Below are 25,936 nucleotides of genomic sequence, written 5' to 3'. Positions count from 1 at the left end.
GTGGGGGGGCCGTCCGGCGGCGGACCGGCAATGGCGGCGCGGCGGAACGTGAACGTGGGCGTGCTGGGCCACATCGACAGCGGCAAGACGGCGCTGGCGCGCGCGCTCAGCACCACGGCCTCCACCGCCGCCTTCGACCGGCAGCCGCAGAGCCGCGAGCGCGGCATCACGCTCGACCTGGGCTTCTCGTGCTTCGCGGTGCCGCTGCCCGAGGCCGGCGCGCCCGAGCTGCAGGTGACGCTGGTCGACTGCCCGGGCCACGCCTCCCTCATCCGGACCATCATCGGCGGTGAGCGCGGGCGGAAGGGGAGGGGCGCCGGCAGGGGGCGCTGTCGGCCCGACGCTGCGGTGCGCCGCCCCAGACCCGCCCCCCCGGGTGCCGGGACCCAGCGCCTCCGGGTTCCGCTGCGCAGCAACCTGCGGGGAGGGTCTGCGTTGAACAGTAGTAGCCCGATGGCGGGAGGCCAAGGCAGGAGGATGGAGAGTGGAGGCCGGCCTCCACCACTGAGCAAGGCCCTGTCCTCAGAAAACACAGACAGACATAGAAGGGGTTGACATCCCCCAGGTTGAGTCCCCAGAGCCAAGAAAGAGAACTGTTCAAGTCACCCCTCACCTGTCCTTTGGTCGCTTGGCTTCCTGCTCCCTGGAGAGTGTCCCATACCCTCACCTAGAAAGGGCCCCGTTCTCTGTAAAGGTCACCTAGGGTCAGGTCTGAGGCTGAACCCCTGGCCTCCCAGAGACCAGGGAGGCTGAGGCAGGAGGATTGCAAGCTGAGCAATTCGGTGAGATCCTCCCAAGTCAAAATGAATAAATAAAAATAGGGCCGGGGGTGGAGCTCAGTGGTACAGAGGGACACCGGGTCCTGTCCCCAGCCCTGCCCCAAAGTCAAGCAAACCAACCAAAGCAGAGCAGACCCGTCTCCAGTGCCCACTGGGCCAGCAGTCCCCACCAGCCTCTGGATGGTGAGCCTCTGTGTGGGAGCCAGTGTTCACTGACCGAACATTCTAGAACAGAGGTCCTTGGTGTGTGAGCTGTGTTCCCCGGGGGATGAGCTCCAGCCACACCTGGGACGTCTGAGCCCGGTCCCCAGCCCTTTTATCTATTTTATTTAGAGACAGTTTCTCATTGAGTTGCTCAGGGCCTTGCTGAGTTTTTGAGGCTGGCCTCTAACTTGTGTGATCCTCCTGCCTCAGCCTCCGAAGCTGCTGGGATGACAGGCCCGGGCCACCAAGCCCAGCCCACTCTTTTGTGTTGGTAGATTATTTTTCAAGACCATGTAAGGACACTTGAATCGGGGGACAGAAGTCTAAAATGTGTTTTTCTTTTGGAAAAAATGATAATATAAGCATCTGGCCCCAAAGGGTGCGTACGTAAGAGGAGTCTGCGTCTGGCTGCTGACCCTGGTCCCCTGCCTTGATTCTCATGTGTTTTCTTCTAGAAATGCTCTGTGGGCCTGCAGGTGCCGGGGACATGCGTCCTGGGCAGGTGGGGATTGCTGGGTGGTGGCTGTGCCTTGGGCGTCCTGGGTCCCAGGCAGAGTGACAGACTGCAGGGCTTTGATCCCTTCTTGCCCCCTGCGCTGGCTGCTGTGGGCCATCTGCCCCATCCTGGGGGGCTTTGGTGCTGGTGTTAGAAATTGGGACGGGTCCTTGTCCCCTGGGGTTGGAGACTAAACTCCTGAGGACCCAGGCCAGGACAGGAAGCAGGTTTTACTGAGGGGATGGAGCAGAACACGGAATGTGTCCCTGGGAGGGCGTATGTGGCCCTCTGTGGATCCCTGGTTTCTTTTCTCCCAAACCCACTCTTCTTCCCGTGTTGCCTGCTGGACCAGAAGGCAGGGACCCAGCCAGCCAGGGGTGCCTCTGCCCCTCCACACCTGCCCCTGGCAGGAAGAGCCCCTGCTGTGTTGGAGGAGGGACTCCCCAGAGCGGGGGACCTTGGGGACAGCTCTGGAGGGTAAATAGTGTGTTTCCTTTTCTTTGAATCAGCCTCCACCTTCCCTCCCCATGATCTGCCTCTCCTTAGTCACTGTCTCAGCTTGAACCCGTGATGACTTTAGGCTGGTCTGGGTGGAGGTGGGAGACTCAGGTTAAAAACTTGAGGAGGTGCCCGGCACAGTGCGCAGCCCTGTCATCCCAGCAAGTTGGAGGCTGAGGCAGGAGGATCGCAAGGTGGAGGCCAGCCTCACCAACGTAGTGAGGCTCCAAGTGACTCAGCGAGACCCTGTCTCTAAATAAAATAGAAAAAGGGCTGGGGACGGGGCTCAGGGGTGGAGGGCCCCTGGGTTCAACCCTCCGTAGCCTTTTCTAGTACCTACAGAGGGAAGCCAACGTACAGTGATTCTACTTAGGATTTTTGACTAGGATGGTGTGGACCGGATATGACGTCAGTGGAGACCCTACTCGTGATCTTCCCTGGTGAGCCATGTGCAGTAGACACTCCCTCGAGATGCTGCTCAGTGACAGCGAGCTGGGGCTCCCAGTGGACCACAAGATCACCAAGGAACACAGCCCAGGCTCCGTGGTGTGCTGCCTCCCTGAGCTGTGACGGTCCTTAGTGGGAAACGCGTCTCGTCTGACTGTCGTCAACGTTTGGTGACCTTATTGTCAAGTCAAGAAGCGCTGTGCTTTTAGAACCAGGCTGACCTTTGACCTCAACTGTGGGCCTCCATCACAGGCAGGTCATGGTGACCACAATGGCTTCTCTCCTTTTTTTTTGGTACCAGGGATTGAACCCAGTGGTGCCTCACCCCTGAGCCCCGTCCCCAGCCATTTTTATATTTTATTTGGAGACAGGGCCTTGCTCAGTGGCTGAGGCTGGCCTCCACCTTGCGATCCTCCTGCCTCAGCCTCCCCAGCTGCTGGGATGCCAGGCGTGGGCCACGGTGCCCGGCTGAACATTGGGCTTCATCTCCCTTGACCCGTGGCCCTGTGGGGTCAGCAGTGGCAACAGTCCTTACAGTTATCCAGTGATTTCTTGGGGTCACCCCCACGAGCAGCCCGGGGAGGTCGAGGGCCACGTTCCCATCTTGTGACTGTGGCTCAGAGCGCACGGGGCTCCTGGGACACACCAGTGTTAGTTGCCACCCAGCGGATCTGACGTCCCCGCCTCCCTGTGGCCCCCTCAGTGTGGAGGGCGACGTGTCCCCTCCGTCCCCGTCCCCTGTCGCTCTGTGTCGGGGCGGGATGTCGCCTCGAATCCGTTTTCCACCATCCATCTCTCGGGTGGGAGCTCCAGGAAGATGCAGTGACGTGTGTCTGGAGGCCGTGGGGTGAGGCCGACGCGTCCTCATCTCTCTCTGGGGGGACAGGGATCTGAAAAATGCTGCCATCCAGGTCTGGCCATTCATCCTGCTCTGGTGGCCGCCAGGATGAATGGCGCTGCGCCTCCGGGTCTTTTGTCCGGGTGCTTAATGAACAGGGGTCTCCTCTCCCGGCTCGTCACCCCGTCGCTCCCCTCCTGTGCCCAGGCTGCAAGTGCTGCTTCCTCTTGGCTTGGGCCTGCCCTGCTAGAGTGGTCAGCTTGTGGGTGGGACTGGACGGAACCCAGCAGGGGCCTGGGGGGGGTCCGTCTTTGCAGCCTGGAGAGCACGTCTTGGCGATACTTGAGCTGCTTTGCTCTCTCTCTCTCTCTCTCTCTCTCTCTCTCTCTCTCTCTCTCTCTGTCTGTCTCTCTCTTTTTGGTCCCAGGGATTGAGCCCAGAGATGCTTTACCACCAAGCCCCATCCCCAGCCCCTTTTTTAGAGACAGGATCTCACTAAATTGTTGAGGCTGGCCTCCCACTTGTGATCCTCCTGCCTCAGCCTCCCCAGTCTGGGATTCCAGGGTACGCCGCTGCCCCCGGCTGCAGGAGCACAGGTCAAGTTGTGCTGACCACGTGTTCGTCCTGAGATATCGAGGCTCACTGAAAGGTGTGTGTGTCTAGGGGGAAGTGCCTTCTTCATCTGAGTGTGTTTGGCTCCTAATGTGCAGGCTTGAGTTCCCTGTCCCTGTGAGCAGACCCAGTGAGGGACACTTGTTGTCTCTTCTTCATTAAAAGACACACAACGTACTAGGTCTGGTGGTGCACACCTGTCATCCCAGTGACTTGGGAGGCTGAGGCAGGAGGATCGCAAGGTGGAGGCCAGCCTCAGCCACTTAGCAAGGCCCTCAGCAACTCAGCGAGACCCTGTCTCTAAATAAAACCCAAAGTAGGGCTGGGGACAGGGCTCAGGGGTTAAGCACCCCTGGGTTCCATCCCTGGTACAAAAAAAAATCTTAAAAAGTCACCCCCATATCCAGAACCTTCTTTTCTGCAGTATCATTTCTGCGACGTCCTCCACCACCAAGCGTCACAGGGCCTGACCCCGGAGTCACTTCCTCCAGGGCCTCCCTGTCCGGGAGGCAGCCTCCTGCAGTAGCCCCTACAAACAGGAGTGCGTTTCCTGGCACCTGATTACACTCCGCCCACCCCCTGCCGCCCTTCCAAAATGGAGTGGCCTCCACTGTCCCTAGGAGACTGCAGTCGAGTTTCCTGGGCAGCACTTTCTCCAGGCGCTGGACAGCGGGTGACTTTGCTTTGCTTTGCTTTGGGTGACAGTGTGGGAGGAGGCCCACGTCCCCGCCGCAGCCTTGAGTCTCAATTCATGCAGAATATTTGATCAGGAAGCCACAGGAAAGACAGATGGACGCAGGGAGTCATATTTCATCCTGTTGCGGCCTATTTTTCTTCTCCCGGGGCTTCGCCCTTGAGAACGGAACATATCAAATGTTCAATCAAAGAATATTCTCCGAGTCCTGCGAGGAATCGAAAAGAACGCCCAGCCTCCGCGGTGGAGGCCCCCACTGGGGTAGAAGGTCAGGTTCAAAGTCAGAAGCCTTGGGCCCAACTTGGGGCAAAGCGGGGATCATTTAAAATTTATTTTTTTTCAGCTTTTCCCCCAGTAGCTCCTTGGTCTGCCATCCGCGTGTCCCCTGGGTTTCCCAAGATCACTCCACGCAGGTTGCAGGAGGATCTGGGCAGGTGTCCCCGGAAACAGCCCATAGTTGAAGCAGATTTCTCTTGGCCTTGAGGATTTGGGGGGAATTGAACCCACAGGCCCCTAACCCCTGAGTCCCCTTTCCAGCCCTATTTTGTATTTTATTTAGAGACAGTCTCACTAAGTGGCTGAGGCCGGCCTCCACCTTGCGATCCTCCTGCCTCAGCCTCCCAAACGGCTGGAATGACAGACGCGGGCCACCCTGCCCACCTTTGCCTTACTTCTCCTTCTAGAAGCCACGGCCTCGCCCAGCCTGAGCCATACCTGCACTGGAGGAAAACTGTCACTGGCGAGGAACAGTTTATACACATACAGGAAATCGAATTGTCACAAATAGAGATTTCTGTTTCCGTTCTCCCCTGGATTATTTGACTTTTTGTTTTGGTTAATTAGGTCTTTTATTTTCTTGTGCTGTGCGATTAGGCTCCTGCCGCTTTGAAGTGGCCCTGGTTGGGCGGGTAGGGAGGACTCTGGGAATGGGGGATCCTCTCTTGGCAGGAGAAAAAACAGCTGGGCTGTGGGGACAAGTGACTTTCTCTGTCCCCGTATCTGTCGCGTTGTGATCTCGCTTCTCCAGTCTGGGGCCTCCAGGAAGACTCAAATCATTTCCTTTGTCTCTAACCTACTTCCCGAGGATATTTATTTGGTGGCGGGCACAGGTGCTACCTAAAGATAAACCTGACTTTTCTTCTTCTGAAAATTACTTCTTGAAGTTGGTTCGCGTTACCCGGCTCGGCCTGTGGAGCCTGCCTTGCCTGATCTTCAGGACCGCAGAATTGGGTTTTTGTGGTCCCAGGAATTGAACCCAGGGACCCTTAACCCCTGAGCCCCGTCCCCAGCCCTTTTTCTATTTTATTTAGAGACAGGGTCTCGCTGAGTTGCTTGGGGCCTTGCTTTGGCTGAGGCTGGCCTCCACCTTGCGATCCTCCTGCCTCAGCCTCCGGAGCTCCTGGGGTGACAGGCCTGGCTGGATCTGTACATTTTTTCTGGGAGGCCCACTTTTCGGCCCCCCCTGAGGCTGGATGAGGTGCCCTTCATCTGAGGCCCTCACACCTCTGTGAGGTGTCCCCACCGTCTCCTTGAGGCCCGGGTGGTGGATGCCTGTGGTTTAGGGAGGCCATCTCCCTGCACCTCCACAGGTGACAGGGGGGGTGGCCCTTTCACGATCGCTTTTAAAAGCCCTGACACAGACCCTCCTGGCCCACAGTGCCCTTTCCCTGTGTGACTGGCCGTCGCTGGGGGCTGGGCCGGCTCCGGCTTGACCCCGGCTGTTTGGATCTGCTGCAGGAAATTCGAACAAACTTGTCCTTTGGTAATTCTTCTGCCTCCGTGAACCTTTAACCTGAGGGGTCCTTTCAGAGCCAGGGGCTGCCTGGGCCCCGTCACCCCTGCTGGGGCTCTCAAAGGGCACCGTGTGCAGGTCTGTTTTCACTTTGCTACTGCAACTCTTTGGAGGAAGGGGATTAATTCAGACCTGATCCTGAGACAGGACGGGATTTTTTTTTCTTTTTCTTTTGTACTGGGGATTGAACTCAGGGTTCCTCGACCCCTGAGCCCCATCCCCAGCCCTTTTTGCATTTTATTTAGAGACAGGGTCTCACTGAGTGGCTTAGGGCCTCGGTAAGTGGCTGAGGCTGGCCTCCACCGTGCGATCCTCCTGCCTCAGCCTCCTGGACCTCTGGAAATATAGGCATGCACCACTGCACTCGAACTTTGAGGCCCTGTTGAGATCCACATGGGTTGGTGGACACAGAACCCTCCCCACAGGCTGGGGGAGAGAGTGTCAGTCCCCCCAGGCCCCTTTATTCTCTTTCTAGAATCAAATAGAACCTCTTCCTGGCAGAGATTTCTGGGCTTAAAAAATGGTAATATTAACTCATTATCATGGGTTCTTTTAGTCATTCCTCAACTTTTTTTAAAAGTACATGGACAGAAAAGTTTCTTTTTGAGGAATGACTATTTTCAGGGAGGCTAAGAGCCAGTCCTCTGGGCCTCCTTTTTGGAGTGGAGTCTCCCGTGTCATCCTATCTGATCTGCCTCCCAGGGCAATCTGGGGACGTCCTGCAGGCACTCCCTAGCAGATGTGTGTCGTCTCTTTCCTGACACTCTCCTCCAAGCCCAGAGACCCAGGGGCGGTGGGTGGCACTGTCCCCTGCAGAGGCGGGCCTGGGAGCCGTCTGGTGCAGCAGGGGGCAGTGTTTGCTCAGGGACTTCACTTGGGCGATGCACGTGGAGCTCCCAGGTCAGCACAGTTGGAAGGACCCGGGCCTCTCTCAAGACTAAATAAACCGGGAAGCCAGAGGTGCGCGGGCCTCTGCTCTGTGCCTTTAAGACCCTGACCTTGCCAGAGACTGGCTCCCACTGTCTTTTTTTTTATTTTTTTCTTGAAAAAGAAAATATTGTTTCTTCCAACATTTCTTTTTCATTTTTTTTTTCTCTTTAATCAGAGAAAATACACTTTGCAGGCTTGTACCTAAACGGCAGAGGTTAGAAAGGATCACAGAAGCCAAACAGCGGCTTTCTGATCCAAAACCAGATGGAGAGATGTGGGTTTGAAGTCAGAGGCCGGCTGTATTTGGGGGCCCCTCTCACATCAGGGTCAAGATTACCCCCTTAACCCTCACAGCAGTCAAAGCTGAGGCCTCCAGCCAGTGGCCTCCACACCCAGACTTCTTTTTCTAGAAGTTCATCAACCAAACACAAAGAATTGCTCACAGGGGGGAAAAAAAAATTGGCCTCCTGGCCTCCCGGCCTCCCTGCCTCCTGGCCTCCCTGTTTTCAGATATTCTATGTTTTTTCTCCGTGAAGACTTTTTTTCTTTTGGTCCCAGGGATTGAACCCAGGGGGGCTTCACTCCTCAGCCCCGTCCCCAGCCCTTTTTCTATTTTATTTAGAGACAGGGTCTCGCTGAGTGGCTCAGGGCCTCGCTAAGTGGCTGAGGCTGGCCTCCACCTTGCGATCCTCCTGCCTCAGCCTCCTGAGCCACTGGAATGACAGGTGTGCAGTTCTTGCTGAGGACGAACCATGTCTGCAGGTCGCTCATCACTTGGTTCACTGACAGGTTGGGCCTGGTTCCTCTTGAGCACCACGGCACAGCGCAATGACACAGAGACAGGCCGTGCCAGGCTGCTGCCTGGACCCCGTGGTGGCTGTCCCTGCAGGGACAGAGCAGTCCCCAGGCGGAGCCCCTGTGAAATCAGGTGTCGTCCTCTGACCTCCCGGGATCACAGCACAGATCTTCCAAAGGAAGTGTCTCTGAGATGGATGTCACAGAGGCTGCGGGACAGATGAGTGGGTGTGACACCACATGACTTGTAATTGGTCTGTGGCATTTGATACAAAATCTGCATTAGTCAGCGCGTCTAGGAACAGGAACAGGGTCTCTGCAGAATGCAGGGACCCCCCATTTCCCCAGCCACCTGGGTGCTGAGGGGGTGGAGAGTGGCCTATGCAGGCCAGGGTGTCCCTCCTCCCCTACCTGGGGACACATGTTCCCTGGTCGTCATTCGCAGGCAGACTCCCGGCTGCCTTGGGGGCACCAGGTCACCCCGGCTCATCATGGAGCAGAATTGAGTGAGCGTTTTCTCGCAGTGAACGAGGGGAGCGACGCCCAGGAGGGAGATGGCGGCCGTGATAGGCGCGTCCCGCCAGGTGACATCCCGTGCTATCTGGGAAAGTCAGGTGGCAGCCACATTCTGAAGTGGCCCCCTTTTAAAAGAGTCCCCTTCCACCAGCCCGGGGACCCCGGGAAACAGCAGGGGCTCTGATTTCTCCTTATTGGTCCCCCCTTCTAGAATGTTCCAGCAAATTCTCGTCGGTCTTTTCAAGGGAACGTCGTCACATGTGCGCGTCAGCTTCCCAGGTGAAGGATGAGCCTGTCGCCCAGCACTTTTGCATTTGGAGGCGACGATCAGCAGTCATCAGTGCCACCCCCGAGCGGGATGGGGGACATGTGTCAAGAGCAGCCAGGTCCTGGGGGCCGTGGGGGCCTGGCCTGGGGGCCCCTGGCCCGTCTGCCCAGCTCCAGGCTCCGCACAGCTGCTGCCAGGCCACCAAGGAATCCTGGGAAGCCACCACACTGGTCTCCTGGGACGGTTTCTGGGAAGGCCCTTCCTGCCACCCCCTGTCAGGGACACTCTTGGGTCCTGCCTGGCTCTCTGGGGCCACCTGAGCCCTGCCCAGAGCCTGCAGACTGGATGGACAGGAGCAGGAGGGACAGCTGTGCCCCCGACTGTGGCAGGGCTCAGAGCAGGGTCCCCGAGCGCCCCTGGGTGCTCTTCCCCAGCCACGGACTTGAACTTGGAGAGACCTCAGGTCCCAGGTTGGCTTTGGTCTTCCGTCTGCAGAGCCCCCTGCGAGCTCCGGTCGTTGCTTGTGGTGCCTGGTGAATTGCTCTGGGAGATGCACAGCGGGTTTCAGCCTCTGCTTCTGGAACATTCCAGAGAGCTACGGAGCTGCAGTGCACTCGGCCTGGGCTCTGAAGTCAGGCAGGTGCAGAATGAGATCCTGGTTCTTTTTTTATTCTTTGGTCCCAGGGATGGGACCCAGGGACCCCCAACCCCTGAGCCCCGTCCCCAGCCCCTTTTTATATTTTATTTAGAGACAGGGTCTCGCTGAGTTGCTCAGGGCCTCGCTAAGTGGCTGAGGCTGGCCTCCACCTTGCGATCCTCCTGCCTCAGCCTCCCGAGCCTCCTGGTGAACTGTGGTTCTCCTCCTGGCTTTGGTGTGACATTGTCTGAACCTTAGGGTTTCAAAAAGGGAAGGACAGATTCTCGAATGCTTGTGGGTTCATTAGTAGGATTAGCAGAAGCATCTGGGGTACCGTGAGCCTCTTCCTGGGTGCTTGGAAGACACCAGGTCCCTCCAGGCAGACTCCTGAGCCACTGAGTGCCAAAGGGTCAGCCCCTGGGCTCTTTCCACTTCTGAGGTCCTTGGGACAGTCTGATGTCCCCTTCCCTCCGCGGTTCAGACTACGGGGAAGCATGAAAATTATGCAAGAGCTGTGTTTCACAGGAGGAAAGGAAATTCTTGAATTTTTTTTTTTTAAGGCACTGGAGAGGAGGAAAAAAATAGCCTCATTGTTTTGCTTGGCTGAGCAACAGATGCGGACAAAGGCGGCCTCTCTCCTGCCCAATGTCTTCACGGGCCTCCGTCTTTCCCCTTCCTTCCTTCCCCCTCCCCCTCCCCCTCCCCCTCCCCCTCCCCCTCCTCCTCCCTCCTCCCCCTCCTCCTCCCGGGCTCAGTCCCAGGCCTGCAGCCTGCAGGGCCAGCCCAGCCCTGGACATTCTCTGATGCTGGGGACCCTTCTCCTGTCACCCCGGGTGCCTTTCCAGCATTTCCTGTTCTTTCTGTGGGAGACACAGGTGCTGCTCCTGGGGCTGGGCTGGGGACCTTTTTGGGGGTGTGGGGGTGCTGGGGATTGAGTCCAGGGTTGCTTCACCCCTGAGCCCCATCCCCAGCCCTATTTCGTATTTTATTTAGAGACAGGGTCTTGCTAAATTGCATAGGACCTTGCTAAGTGGCTAAGGCCGGCCTCCAACTTTCGATCCTCCTGCCTCAGCCTCCCGAGCTGCTGGGATGACAGGCTTGGGGGCCGTTCTTGGAGGGTGCCCTGGCAGTCCAGCCAGGGCAGTGGGTGGGGACAGGGTGACTTCAGATTGAGCAAGGGCATGGGGAAGCCGGGCATGGATGGAACGGGCATGGGCCTTACCTCTGGGTAGTGCTGGCCTGGATCTGCCTGCTTCCCAACTCCTGCAGCTGCGCCTGTTAGAAGGTTCTAGAAGGAGTGAGGGCTCCGACCCCATCCCCGGGGCAGCTTGGGACGTGCTCTGCTCTGAGGCTCAGTTTGTTCTTCTTTTAAATGGGTACAACAACCTTGCAGTTTTTTTGGTGAGAATCAGATGAGATAAGGTGTAAGTATTGCTCATCTCACTGTGTGGGACCTCTGACGTGCTCAGGAAACAGTGTTACCTGTCGTGCTCACCATTAAATATGGTTTAACTTTTTTAAAGTATTTTCTTAGTTGTCAGTGGACTTTATTTATTCATATGTGGTGCTGAGACTCGAACCCAGTTCTATTGGTAGGCAAGTCTCTACCACTGAGCCACCACCCCAGTCCCTAAATATAGTTTGTTTTTTTTTTCTAAGTTTTTTTTAAAGATGGACACAATATATTTATTTGTTTTATGTATTTACTTTTATGTGGTGCAGAGGATCCAACCCTGTGCCTCCCAAGTGCGAGGCAAGTGCTCTGCTGCTGAATTATAACCTCAGCCCCAAATGTAGCTGAATTTTTAAATTTTTTCTTCTTTCTTTTTGTACTGGGAAATAAACCCAGGGGTGCTTAGCCACTGAGCCCCGTCCCCAGCCCTTTTTAGATTTTATTTAGAGATAGGGTCTCGCTGAGTGGTTGAGGCTGGCCTCCAACTTGCGATCCTCCTGCCTCAGCCTCCCGAGTCACTGGGATGACAAGCGTGCACCAGTGCGCCCAGTTAATTTTTTAAATTCTCACCAGACTGTTCAAATAAATATAAGTCAGTTGTTAGGAACGTCGCTTTCCTGGTGTTCGGGGGTAGTGTGTGCTGGATGGATAGCTCTGATACCGGGTTCATACACGACTTTGTCTCTGCTCCTCAGTCGGTGAAGCTGCATCTGGGTAGAAACCACATGAGCCACTTGAGGCCGTCAGCCTGCGAGAGCTCAGTCGTGCTGATGTGGCCCTGGGGTCCTGAGGGCAGCTGGGTCAGAAGGGGGAGGCTGCCGTGGATGGGCCTCCAATGTGGACGGAGTGTTTTGGTTTGAAAGCTCATAGGCCTCCGTCACCACTCAGTGCCCCAAATCCGTGGTCAAGGAACTGCACTGTTCTTGAACTAATTTATGCATCAATGTCCAAGAAAAAATAAACCCCACCAAACAGCATAGAAGAGCATGAAAGGGGACACGGGTGATCGTAGGGGCTGGAGGCCGGGGCTGGAGGCCGAGTCTGGGCTCTGGCTGCCAGGAGCCAGGAGCCGGCTGATGACTGCACTTCCCTGGGCCTCAACTTCTTTGGGCAAAACACAGAAAAAACTGTTGTGAAAATGAAAAGAAAACTATATCAGGTCCGTGATCAGCTCTTAGTAAACACTGTCACATTGTCACCCACACCGGCCACTTATCACAGCGGATCCCAGGCTCTCTGGACTTCCCTGAAATATTAATTTTTCAAAAAAATTTTTCCCCTTGTACTAGAAACGAGTGGCCTGGGGCATTGATTCAGCTCGTCTGCACTTTACCAATGTCAGAGGCTTATAAACGAACGCACAGGAGCAGAATTTTGGAAATCTGCCTTTTGTTGATATTTGTTTTAAAAAACAGATCCCAACAAGCCCTTAACAGCTTAATATTTTTTTAAAAACAGCTGAGTTAGGCCTGTGCATAAGTCCTGGCTAGGAAAGAGGAATATTTAAAATTAAAAAAAAAAAGAAAAAACAGAAACAAACTTGAGTTTCTCCTAGACGTTGCAGGGTGCATGCCTTTGCATGAGGGAAAAAAAATCTCCCCGTGAGTTGACTTTTGATTTCTGGGGCTTGTGCATTTCTAGGCGAATCAAATCTAAATTTTACATATAATATATTTTTACAGAACGATTTTTTAGTTGCAGATGGACACATCTTTATTTCCTTTCCTTATTCTGAGCCGCGGGGAGGGAACCCAGGACCTCGCTGAGCCAGGCAGAGGACATGAGTGACACATTCTGCAGTCTCAGGCTGTCCCCAGGCGTGGGACATTTGTAGGGGTTTTGGAAAGATCTCGATCCCTTTCCGCTTCCCCCGTCGTCGCAAATCTCTGAGATTTCTAGAACTTTCGATTTCTGGAAGCTTCGATTTCTAGAAGCTTCTGGAAATCGGTGCAGATTTTTCAAAACACAGACCCACTCGTTTTTTGTGCAGCCGGACCCAGAGGAGCAGGCTTAAAATATATATGTTTTTGTTTTTGTTTTTCTTAAACAAGAAAATTGATTTGCAGAGACGAACGCAGAGCAGGCAGCAGATAAGGGGGCGCACATTCAGGATCGGATCGGGGAGGTCCCCGTCCTTGATGTCAATGGGAGGACCATCTGGTTCCTCCAGAAAGTGCTGGTTTGACCCAGACCTTGAACTTGAAGGTGGGTGAGCCCAGGTCCCCAAGGCGTGGAAATTCAAAATAAGAGACCGTCACAAATGCTCACAGCAGCTCAGGGTCCACTTAATGCAAAATGCACGGCCTGAGCGATCCTCAGGGAAGACCCTGTTGGATTCTGCAATCACTCTTTGGAACGGCCCCAAAGCCCCATTTCTTTGGGGGACAATTTGAACTAGGAAAAAATCATCTTCTTTTCCTCTAAAACAAACCACTGAAAATACCTTTGTTCCCTGGAAAATTCCTGGTCTATAAAGTGAAACCGGAAGTCACTCTGAGTCCCCTGGATCCTGGGACAGGGGAGTCGCACTGCAAGATCAGCTCCCAGGGAGGGGTCCCTGGGCTCTGGGAGGTCAGCTGCCACCAGGCAGATCCCCACGGACGGGGACGTGGTCTAGGTCATGATCAGATGTTGTAGTTGGTGTGTTTAGACCCCAGCTTGGCTCCCAGGTGAGGTTTGGAGGGGAGACTCACTGCAGGCAGGTTTGGGGGGCAGGCTCATCGGGAGGAGGACCAGCCACACACAGCGACACTTTTCTCTTTTTGTTCCTGTTTAAACTCATTTTCTTTTAAACACTTTAAAAAATCCCCACTGGATCGTGCCAAGGGGACATTTCTGATCCTTGAAGCCCAGAATCCAAAAACGCATCTGGATGGTCAGCTCTTTTCCTGGACTGTCGGTCCCTCTCTGTTCGCTGTCCCTGGACAAAAAGCTGCCGATCCTGTGTGCTGTCCCTGACCCTGTCGCCTCCCAGTGACTGGGATCCGAATTGTCCTTGGCTGCACTAGGGATCGCGGTTCCCAGCGTCGCACAAGCTGCAGGACATTTGGTTGCAAAAGAGTCTGGCGCTGGCCATTCATTCGCGCGGGCGAGTGGCTAGGGCGGCTGGGGACTGGGGACTTCATCTCCTGTCCTTGCCTTGACTCTGATCGCAGGAGGAAGGGGCTTGTGTTTTCTGCTCGGTCACAGCTCCACTTCCCCGTGTCCCTGTCCAAGAAAAAACTTCGCCCTGGGACCGATCGGGCCCTATTTCCGATTGCACCTTTTACCCAAGGAGTCAGTCTCCCTCCGTGGTCCCCAGTGCCACTTCCCAGGGTGGACAAAACCCTCTCTGTGAGCCAGAAACGTGAGCTTCCAGCTCCGTGCAGGAGGAAACTGTTTGCAAAAGTACTTAAAATAAATCTCAGGGGTCAAACACGGAACACGGTTGCAAGAGAGACAGAGAGAAAGAAATGCCCCAGGTCACTGGAGGCTGGCGGAGGCTGCTGTGTTTCTTACTAATCAGATTCAATCCGAGTCGATGCTGCTGGAGAATCCCAGGCTGGATCTCCGGGCCTCTGCCTCAGGGGCAGGTTGGAAAAGTTGGATTTCGGGGAACAGCGATCATTTGGCTGAGAGACAGCAGCTGAGTTCTCCCTGGGCGGAGGCTGCTGAGCCTCTAACTTCCAGCCTGTCCATCAAGACTCCTCCAGGCTGGGGCTGAGGCCGAGGGCCCTGCGTTAGCGTTTCATTTCAAAGCGATCAGTACTTTTAAATTAAACATGCAAAGTTATCTCGGTGCCGCAATGAATGGGACTGGCTAGATTATTGAACTTGGCCCACAATTCAGCCGCTTCAGCAGGGATTTGGGGGGGGTCTGCAGCAATCACTCTGCAGGTACGTTTGAGTCAGCAGCTGGAGATTACTGTCTTATCACAGAGAAGCCTTTCCCCAAGATCCATACTTTTTTGGAAGTACATAAAATCCCATTGTTGGAGATTTTCATGTTGCAGAGGAATCACTCTGCCCTGTTTTAACCACCCCAAAACACACAAGGGAGAATAATTGCATTTAAAAAATTAATAGTTTGGGGGGTACCAGGGATGGAACTCAGGGGCCCTTGACCTGTGAGCCCCATCCCCAGCCCTTTTTATTTTTTATTTAGAGACAGGGTCTCGCTGAGTGGCTCAGGGCCTCACTAAGTGGCTGAGGCTGGCCTCCACCTTGCGATCCTCCTGCCTCAGCCTCCCCAGCTGCTGGGATTAGACACGTGCGCCACCACATCCAGCTAAAAAAATCATTTTGATCTGTTCTTTGCATTATGCACAGTATGGAAGAGACTCTGGGTTCTCAGGTTCCTGTTGGTCTTTTTTAAAAATCTAAAAGATTTTTCACATTTTTTCACTCTCTTTTACTGAACCGATCAGCACATGGGAAGGTGTTTTTGTCCCATCAGCCCGAGGACTTTAAAAGACAAAACAGACAAGGACTGGGCTCTGGGGCTCGCGCTCCCGGGTTTTATGAATCCAGATGTGCTCCGTCTCAGCTGCCGGCCGACTTCCTGATCATGGTGACCTGGGGGTGGGGGCCTCAGTTCCTTTCAGCAAACCCCTCCCCTTCGCAGCTCGGGGGACCTTACACCTGTTTTTCCACCTGGCGGGATCCCTGTGTGTTTTCATTGTGCGACATTGTGGCTTTGCAGGGGAGACCCTGCAGCTTCGTGCTGTTGCCTGGGCTCTGAAGCCGGCCCAGGAGGAGCTTAGTGAGACCAGCCTCCTCTGCCCTTGATGGATGCCAGAGCCCAGCCCTTTCTCCTGGGAGCCAGAGGGCCCAGGGCCTGGCAGGGTCACTGCAGAAGGCGGGGACTCTCCTGTGGCAGGAGAGCTCAGTGTTGGAGAATCAGATGCGCCTTAAAAATGAAAAAGGACCAGGTGCAGGGATGCACGCCTGTCATCCAGGGGCTTGGGAGGCTGAGGCAGGAGGATCGCAAGGTGGAGGCCAGCCTCCGCAACTTAGCAAATTCCTAAGCAGCTTAGCGAGACCCTGTGTCTAAATAAAATACAAAAAAGGGCTGGGGACGGGGCTCAGGGGTTAGCGCCTCTGGGTTCAGTCCCTGGGACCAATGAAGGAAGGAATGAATGAATTTGAATAAATTTGAATGAATGAATACATAAATAGGTAAATGAGGCCCCACAGGCTCCTGGGAGTGGAGCCTTTTCTGCATTTCTATGGAGACTCTGTCCTTCTGGAGGCTTCCATCTGACCCCCTGCCTCGTTCCAGGAATCTGGGGACCTCAGCCCCCCAGAGATCTGTTTCTTGGAGCCTCTGCCCTTTGGCTGGGGCCATGGTCACCCTTTAAAAGCAGCAAGGCCCAGTCTGCTTCAGGGCCACTTCAGGACATGGCCTGGGGACGCATGGCCAAGTGACAAGGGGACTGAGCCTGGGGGGGAGTGGGCGTGTGGCTGGCTCCCTGGTCCAGGGCCTCCAAGGCGTCCTGTGGGCCACGCCCCTGCCGGCCATGTGACAGTCTGTGTTTCAGATGGAGGATAAGCACTCTCATTGTTCCTGTCCCCAAGTCCCCTCTGTGTGTGGAGTGGCTCTGAGGTCCCCTGTTTGTTTCCTGTCCACCCATCAAGACCCCTGGTCGGACCGCGTTCTTGGGGACAGGTCACAGGCCCTGAGCACGTGGGCGGGCGACCTGGGTCCTCAGATCTCCAGGGACCCTGCCCGCTGTCACCCTCATGCCAGGTTCAGGGGGGAAGACGCCAAACCAAAACACACAGGAATGCCGCTGAGCGACCTCCCCAGCCCTTTTGGATTTTGTGATTTTGAGACAGCATCTTGCTAAGTGGCTGAGGCTGGCCTCCCTCTTGCGATCCTCCTGCCTCAGCCTCCCGAGGCACTGGGATGACAGGCGTGCGCCTTCTTTCAGTTTCCCTTCTTCTGCACCCTGTGATCTTGTTCCTCGTTGGAATCCTGCTAACTCTGGGCTTGAACTTTACGAACTGAGTGATCTTAAGCCACTTAGAAAACCCTTCTGAGCTGTAGACGTATGTCAGGTCAATCAGGGTGGGTGTCAGTGACACCGACCTGAGGGAGAAGGTGGGGGAGTGTGCCTGCTCGCTTCTGTAGCTCGCCTTGCTGAGCTGTGGTGGGGTCAGCTCTGTTCCCACCCTCGATTGTACACTTTTTTTTTTTTTTTTTTTTGGTATTGGGGACAAGGTAAGAGGTTGCTCTTGAGCCAGGGGAGGACGCTGTTTCTCCAGATGCCCGCCAGATCCCCTGGCTCCATCCATATTTGATTTGTCCAGGGATGGACTCCCGAGCCAACATGAATTAAAGGATGTCTTAGCCGGACGTGGTGGCGCACACCTGTCATCCCAGCAACACGGGAGGCTGAGGCAGGAGGATCGCGAGTTGGAGGCCGGCCTCAGCCACTTAGTAAGGTTCTGAGCAACTCAGGGAGACCCTGTCTCTGAATAAAATACAAAATAGGGCTGGGGATAGGGCTCAGGGGTCAAGTGCCCTGAGTTCAATCCCCAGTCCAAAAAAAAAAAAAAAAGTTCTTCCCTGCGGAATTTGAAATCTGGGAGAAGGAGGCAGGGAAATGGAGGTTCTGGAGGCCAGCACATTGATGGAAATCATTTACTGCATGGAGAGAAGGTGCTGGGTCTCCAGAACCTTCTGCTGCTGTGTTTCACGGAGCTTCTGCGAGGTGCCTGGCCTCTGTTCCTCTCGCTGCTGAGTCGGGGGCAGGAGTCAGACTGGAGAAGCCCCCGTGCTGAATGTCAGGTGCTGGGCCTCAGCCGGGGACCCGAGAACACCTCAGTGAGCTGTGGGGTCCTGATGGGAGAGTGGGAGCCGTTCAGGTGCTGGGGCCTCGGGGGGCGCAGCCGGGGTGTGCTGCTGGACCTGGCAGAAGCCGACGATGACGGACCTTGGATCTTGGGTGAAAATATTGAAAGTTTTTCTGGAGGCTGTAGACTTTTTTTGTTTGTTTGTTTGTTTGTTTTTTGGTATTGAGAAATGAACTGAGTTGCTCACCCCTGAGCCCCATCCCCAGCCCTTTTTATGTTTTATTTAGAGACAGGGTCCTTTTAAGTGGCTCAGGGCCTCTCTGAGTGGCTGAGGCTGGCCTCCACCTTGAGATCCTCCTGCCTCAGCCTCCCTAGTTACTGGGACTACCGGTGGGCCCCAGTGCACCTGGCAGCGGGCATCTTTGAAGGGTTTTATGCACAGAATCGAAGATCTATGGCTTCCACAGCTCACCCTGACCTTGGCCAGTTGAAAGGGAGAGATGAGAAGACTTGGAGGGTGTCACCTACGGGGCGGAAGGAAACAGAGGGGTGGCAAGGGGAGATGGGTGGGGAGAGGGGGACAGGTTGAGGCCCCCTGTGGCCATCCTGAGGCCTGGCAGGCATGGGGCCAGGGCGGGCAGGCGGGCAGCAGCCCCAGGGTCCCTCTTTTGTGGGGCAGATGAAGGCAACTGTGTTTGACTTGTTTTATGCCAATCAGGTGTGGCTCGGGAACTCCTGGCCCGTGTTGCTGACCCTCTGCTGCATGGCGAGGACGGGGCCTTGCAGACGGGCCTGCAGTCAGGGGTGTGGAATGCGTGGCCAACACGTCCCACTCGGGACCTCGGGGATCGCTGCTGCACCCCCTCCCATGAGCGGGGCTGTTCCCCAACGTCCTGGTCCACGGTGGCTGCATATATACATAGATCTTTTTTTGAGTGCCTTCTAATTTTGGAATGTCACTGTCCCATTAATTACACCCATGTCCCCTTTTTGGTGGCTTCTTTTTGGGGGTACTGGGGATTGAATCCAGCGGTGCTTAACCCCTGAGCCCCGTCCCCAGCCCTTTTTATATCTTATTTAGAGACAGGGTCTCGCTGAGTGGAAATTGCTGAGGCTGGCCTCCAATTTGTGATCCTCCTGCCTCAGCCTCCTGAGCTGCTAGGATGACAGGTGTGCGCCACTGCGCCTGGCAGAATCTCCCTTTTTTTTTTTTTTTAAAGAAATCGTTTTTAGTTATAGATGAGTCAGTGCCTTTATTTCATTTCTGTAATTTTATATGGTGCTGAGGATCCAACCCAGTGCCTCGCACTTGCTAGGCGAGCGCTCTACCGCTGAGCCCCAGCCCCATGGATCTCTCTCCCTTTTCACGCTGATCGCCCTTCCAGAGTGAGTGTCTGCTTATTCACGTCTCGATGGGCACTCAGGTGGCTTCCAGGACACTGCCTGTGGGCCTCGGGGTCCTGTGTGGGTATCTCAGGGTGAAATTGGTGGACGATGTGATGTCAGTTTTTCTCTAAAGGGAACAAAAGTGGGTTTCAAAGAACAAGCAAAGTGAGTTCTTTAAAGACAAATATGCAGTAGTGGCGTGTGTGGGTTGGTGACAGTGGAGATGCCCTGGGGTGGCCTCTGGCAGATGTCTGGCTGCTCGGTTATCGTCACCTCTGAGACTCAGCCTGTGTCTCTGTGGCCACCGGGGTTGCCTCATTTCTCTATATGAGAACCAGACGTGGCCGTGCGTGGGAAGCCTGGTGGCTCTTGCCTTGGTGACTTAGTGTCCCCTTGCCTGGTTCCCGCCACCTGCCCCAAGGCTGCGGTCAGTGGCTGTCTGCTGGGCTGCGGCCTCAGTAGGGGTGTGCCTGCAGAGGCCTCAGCCAGACTCTGGATCTTCCCCCTGTGTCTCCCTGCTCCCTCTCACCCCTGCGCCAACACCTGGAGATAGGGCCTCACTAAGTGGCTGAGGCTGGCCTCCACCTTGCGAGCCTCCTGCCTCAGCCTCCCCAATCTCTGGAATTGCGAGTGAGCTCCCCTTTACCTGGCCTCCACGGTAGCTGAGCCTCGTGGTTTCCTAGCAAACTCAGACGCCAAGCCCTGTCCCCCTGGGAGGCTGCTCAGCTCCCCCTGGGCTCAGTATCCGCCTTGTCGCAAGGCTATTCCTTTTCCTGGCACAGGATAGAAAAACCCCTTCCAGGAGACCTTAGCCATCAGCTGCCTCTGGGTGGCTGGGTGGGCGTGGCCTGCTGCTGTAACCAGAAGTTACTAGAAAGCTTCGGCTTGGCCCAGATTTTCAGGGGATTTGTGGAAAATCTCTCTGAATCCTTAAATAAGTTCTACTTTGTGAATCTGTGATTCATCTTCTAGGAAGTCATGTGAAATGAGCCAGGGCTGTGTCTGCACAAAGATGTTCTTTACAGCATTTCTTATAAGAGCAAAAGATCGGGAGCCACCCAGGAAGCAGATGAAGGCACTCTGTGCCACTCTTCCTTCGGGTGATCTCTCCCCAACCATTTAAATACGAAAAATCACATTAAATTAGTGCTAGGTGCACCGTCAGGGCCAGGAATTGCTATTTCAGCTTGATTCCATAATAGAAGAAATACACAGGCACAGGAAAGAGTAGGAAGACACCAGTGTTAAGAGTGGGTGACCAAGCTGGGCACGGTGGCTCAGGCCCATCATCCCAGAGGCTCAGGAGGCTGAGGCAGGAGGATCGCAAGTTGGAGGCCAGCCTCAGCCAAAGTGAGGCCCTGAGCAACTCAGGGAGACCCTGTCTCTGAATAAAGTTCAGAATAGGGCTGGGGACGGGGCTCGGGGGCGAGGACTCCTGAGTGCAATCCACAGCGCCCCCCCCCAAAAAAAAAGGGTGAGCTCCACTTAAGGAGTAGGAATGCGGGGTTTTTAAAAATAGTTTTTCAGTTGTTACTAGATGTTCATATTTTTTTGTGTTTCTGTGCGGTGCTGAGAGCCGAACCCAGGGCCTCCGCAGGCCAGGCAGGAGCGCTGCCCTGGGCCCCAGCCCCGCCCGGCTCTGCTGAACCCCAGGGCTCCTTCCCCATCTCCACAGGGTCGTGGTTTCAGGGCCACCATGTCCCCTCCTCGAACCCCCAGCTCGCGGCCCGGCTGGGCGCAGCGGCAGAGCTCGCCTAGTGCGTGCGGGGCCTGGGTTCCTTGTCTGCCCCGCATCGAGACCAACAAAGCAAATACAGGTGTGTGTCCGTCGGCGACGTAGACCCATGTCCACAGAAACTCCCAGCTCCCCAGGTTAGGACCCCGCCCACCTCGGCCCGCCCCGCCCACTCCAGCCCCGCCCTCCCCAAGCCTGGCCCCGCCCTCGCCCAAGCCCGGCCCCACCTACCCTGCACCTTTCCCGGACCCCCCTCCCACTCTAGCCCCGCCCATCCCGCCCCTGAGCCCTACCCCTTGCTTGAGCCCTGCCCCTCCTCAGCCCCTCCCTTACCCAGGCCCCGCCCCTCCTCAGCCCCGCCCTCCTCAGCCCCGCCCTGTGCCTGAGCCCCGCCCCTATTCAGTATCTCCCCTTGCCTGAGCCCTGCCCCTCCTCAGCCCCTCCGTTACCCAGCCCCGCCCCTACCCAGCCCCGCCCTCCTCAGCCCCTCCCTTACCCAAGCCCCGCCCCTCCTCAGCCCCGCCCTCCTCGGCACCTCCCCTTACCTGAGCCCCGCCCCTATTCAGTATCTCCCCTTGCCTGACCCCCGCCCCTCTCTGGCACCTCCCCTTGCCTGAGCCCTGCCCCTCCTCAGCCCCTCCCTTACCCAAGCCCCGCCCCTCCCCAGCCCCGCCCTCCTCAGCCCCTCCCTTACCCAAGCCCCGCCCCTCCTCAGTCCCGCCTCTCCTCGGAACCTCCCCTTGCCTGAGCCCCGCCCCTCTCTGGCACCTCCCCTTGCCTGAGCCCTGCCCCTCCTCAGCCCCTCCCTTACCCAAGCCCCGCCCCTCCCCAGCCCCGCCCTCCTCAGCCCCTCCCTTACCCAAGCCCCTCCCCTCCTCAGTCCCGCCTCTCCTCGGAACCTCCCCTTTCCTCAGTCCCGCCCCTCTCTGGCACCTCCCCTTGCCTGACCCCTGCCCCTCAGCCCCACCCTGTGCCCGAGTCCCACCCCTCCTTTGCCTTAGCCCCCCTCAGCCCCTCCCCTTACCTGTGCCCGAGCCCCGCCCCTCCCCCTGCCTGAGTCCCGCCCCTCAGCCCGCCCTGTGCTTAAGCCCCGCCCCCTGCCCAAACTCCGCCCCCTGCCCAGGCGCCTGCGTCCTGCGGACAGGCATCCTCCGCTGCCACCGCTTGTGGGCGTCCCAGCGTCCAGTGAGCGGTTGGGACCCTGGTCGTCCCGGGTCTGTTGGCATCAGCGACGCTTCCTTGAATCTAAGGTCATTTCCAAGTTTGGGGGCCAGACTGTCCGGTGGCGTTTGGAGTTAGGGGACATGAAGCAGCAGCGGCCTTCTCTTTGCTTAGTGTCGCAGCACCTGGAACTGAGACGCCCTCCCGTCAGCTCGCCGAGCCCAGCCGTGGGGGCAGCAGCCCGCGTGACGCAGGGGCAGGGGCGGGTTCGCAGAAGCCTCAGCGGCCCTCGGGACACTGTCATTCTTCGGTCTCCTGATGGAGGACCCAGCCTGTGCCTTGGAGCTGAGCGCCGTGTTTGGTGACCAGCCAGAAGTGGACACTCCAAAGTCCACCTCGGAGCCAAGGCCCTGACAAGGTCTGATTTAGTGGGGGCGAGGGGCCTGGCTGGGCTGGGCCTCCCCTGGCCTCCGTCCCTCCGTCTCTGATGGGTATAGGCACGTCTCCTGGAACGACCCTGGCTCCCCACGAGTCCTTGTACCAGTTTCCAGGGCTACTCTCCCCCAGCCTCCTTGGGAGATAGGCTGGGGCTTGGGCACAGGGTCAGGATGGCCAAGCCAAGGGTTGGTCCCACAGTTCCCTGCACGACTGGGACCCGCGTGTCTAGGTCAGGGACTGCAGGGCCCCTTGACAAATGTGAGAAAGTCCTCGCCCTTTCCCCAGGAGAATGCACATGACTGTTTCACATGGTCGGGCCCCAGACAAAGACCCCCCCTTCCAGAAGCACTGGTGACCTGGGCAGACCTGGGGAGGGGTGACCTCGGGGGGTGGCCTTCCTGGCCATTCTGCAGGGGAGGCTGGAACATGGGGCCCTTGTCCTTGTGGGAGGGTAGCCAGGAGGAATGTCTGGGGAAGCGTGTCTGCTGATGTGTTTGTGAGAGTCTCTCTCTGAAGAGAAAAGAGAAAGGAAATAAATTGATTTTAATACTCCTCTTCTGACATATGCACTCCCAAATAACTGTGCAAAGACAGAGTTCCAGCCAGATGAGATTATTCCGTTGCAGTGATCAGCAGGGCGACAGGCAAGCACAGGACTTTGTTTTGCATGACTCTGGGTGTATATTTTCTGGTTTACTACGTCTAGAGAGATTTATTTTAAACAAAAGTGAGTTGGTGTGCATATGGGTGGCACGCGATCACAGTGACCTTTTAGTCTTTCAGTACGACTTTTTTTTTTTTTTTTTTTTTGGTTATAAAACAAATGCAGAAACCGGGTGCAGTACACACGCCTGTCATCCCAGCGGCTTGGAGGCTGAGGCAGGAGGATCGTGAGTTCGAGGCCAGCCTCAGCAACTTAGTGAGACCTTGTATCTCAATAAAATATTAAAAAGGGGCTGAGAATGTGGCTTAGTGGTTAAGTGCCCCTGAGTTCAATTCCTGTTATTAAAAAAAAAAAAACCCACAAAACTAATGCAGAACTATTTTGCAAAATTTGGATAATAAGCAAAACTATAGGAAACTCATCCTCCTGTGGTTGACGTGGTCGCAGTTATTACATTTCATGCCATTTTATGCTATTATTTAAATCCAATGTTACATCTCTAGAATTCCCCCCCACACCATTGATTACTTTCTGTCACTGTCATTTCTGTGCTACTGCACGGGAGGCCGGAGGAGAAGTAGAGGCCAGACCTCCCTGCCTCCAGGTATTCTGTTGTACGAACAGACAGTTCATCTAAGTACCAAGGAGTTTGGAAAATATGAACCTAAGAGAAACCTGTGTTCAAAATCTATACCTGTATTCCCTGGCTTTGGGTGGCCCTGGGAGCTGAGATCTCCTTATCTATAAGATGGGGACAAAGTGACAGATACCTTGTCCAGATTCCTTACAAGAACCTCTTACTGGTGAGAGGCACATACAGATATTTAACAAGTAGTAGCTGCCATTATTAATGGTGGTAGAGGTGGTAGGGTTTGTGGCACTGGGGATGGAACCCAGGGCCCCCCGACCCCTGAGCCCCATCCCCAGCCCTTTTTGTACTTTATTTAGAGACAGGGTCTCCCTGAGCTGCTTTGGGCCTCAATAAGTTGCTGAGGCTGGCCTCCACCTTGCGATCCTCCTGCCTCAGCCTCCTGTTGGGATAACAGGCCCAGAGAAGGTGGAGGAAGCATTTGAATGATCCTAGTAGGTTAAAAATTGGCACTCAACCCTGGATTGTTTATTTTTTTTTTTTAAAGAATAATTTTCTCCCGTGTCGTGATTCCTCCTCTGACATTTTCTCCGTTGCTCTGTGTATTTTGCTAAGCCTCCCTACATCCTCTCTGCAGTAAGACAGTTTATGAATAAATAAACATGCACGCGCTAGTGTTGCACACTCAGCTGGTTTCCGAATCCTTGCTCTTGCAAACGATGCTGCTCAGAATATCTTGGTGCATCCAGGTCTGCCCTGGGCTGCGAGATGTCCCCGGACTCGAGTCTTAGAAGTGGCATCTCGGGATCCAAGGGCGGGTGCATTGTCTCTCCTCTGAGTCAGGTGGCCTGTGGAAGGTGGCACCAATCTGCAGCCGATGCCCACCTGACCGCCTGGCCCTGAGTCCTTAGAGTAAAGGCAGCTAGGGGTGGAGGCCGCCGGGCCTCTCCCCCTTTTATGGTAAATCTTATTTCTGATGGGAAGGCAGCCCTGTCGCCAGCCAGTCCTGCCCGCGTCCACTGCCCCCCTCTGCTAAACAATGGCCACATTCAGACCCAACTCGTGTTTTCAGTTATTAAAAAACGGAGCCGTCTGTCCCTGCCTGGGACTTTAATCTTGAAGCTTTTCTTCTCTCGCCCCCCTCCCCTCCTCCCAACCTTTTGTTCCTGCGGTTCTGAGCTCCCGGGTGGGTGGGCACAAGAGTGTCTAGAGCTATTGTCACCCCCCCACACACGACAGCTACTGCATGTGGGAGCCCTGAGCCCTGCTATTGCAGGGGAGGCCAGGGGAGAAGTAGAGGCCAGGCCTCCCTGCCTCCAGCCACCTTTTGGATTTTGCAACAACTATCTCGTTTGATGGTGGCCCTGGAGCTCAGGGACCATTCTCTGTCCATTTCCAGATTGGGGTCTAGTTCTGTCGCCGAGTCACTTGGTCCACTTAATAAGGCTGATGTCTCCCAGGGACCTCATAGCATTTCCTTTGGGGAGATAGTTCTTGGTTTGGATGATGAATATATGGATTATTATTATTATTATTATTATTATTATTATTATTTGGTACCTGGGATTGAACCAGGGGCTCTCAGCCACTGAGCCCCGTCCCCAGCCATTTTTCTATTTTATTTAGAGACAGGGTCTCCCTGAGTTGCTTAGGGCCTCGCTGAGTGGCTGAGGCTGGCCTCCACCTTGCGATCCTCCTGCCTCAGCCTCCCCAGCTGTGGGGATGACGGGTTTGGGCCACCACACAGGACTCTATCCTGAGTGTTCTGATTCAATGCAATTTTATAATCCACTTTAAAATTTTCCATAATAAAGAAATCTGGAATCACTAGGCAGTTGGAATCCAGCGTCCTTTCTACAAGTGGAATAGATGCACAGTGGGGTGCGCAGGCGCAGACACCGAAAACCAAACCCGGGCCAAATTGCAGCCTGCCACCGGCTGTGAACCTGTGCCATGCCTTGCCTTTGTCACAAAGGGAGATTAGAGTGGTTTACAAAGGCGTTCATTCCAATTGTGCCCCAAATGGGGACTTGTGCATTGTTCAGTCTGAGGCTTTGAAAGAGAACCAGAAAGTTAATTATTTCCGTACCCGGCAGTGCCACAGCGTGCCACCAGACACCTGCCACTTGGGACCGTCACTCCTGGCAGCGGGAACTGAAGGTTTGGAACAGGAGCACCCAGAGGAGGAGCCCCAAAGTCTAAACCCCGAGCGCAGCCCGGCTTATTG

The 25,936-nt window shown here is 55.4% G+C and overlaps 1 protein-coding gene across 3 annotated transcripts in view; it reads left to right on the top strand.

The window, feature by feature from the left end:
- Eefsec (eukaryotic elongation factor, selenocysteine-tRNA specific) overlaps positions 1 to 25,936 on the top strand; it is a 117,686-nt gene continuing 91,750 nt past the window's right edge. For all 3 annotated transcript variants that reach the window (XM_046466914.2, XM_046466913.2, XM_046466915.2), the window contains exon 1: positions 1 to 289. In XM_046466914.2, the coding sequence (XP_046322870.1) occupies positions 31 to 289 (259 nt within the window). In that variant the 5' untranslated portion in view covers positions 1 to 30. The remainder of the gene's footprint in view (positions 290 to 25,936) is intronic.

Source organism: Marmota monax, unplaced genomic scaffold (assembly GCF_021218885.2).
Source record: "Marmota monax isolate L192 unplaced genomic scaffold, Marmota_monax_Labrador192_F-V1.1 WCK01_AAM20220418_F8-fsc00249, whole genome shotgun sequence".
Taxonomy (NCBI): domain Eukaryota; kingdom Metazoa; phylum Chordata; class Mammalia; order Rodentia; family Sciuridae; genus Marmota; species Marmota monax.
This window is presented reverse-complemented; position numbering and strand designations above follow the sequence as displayed.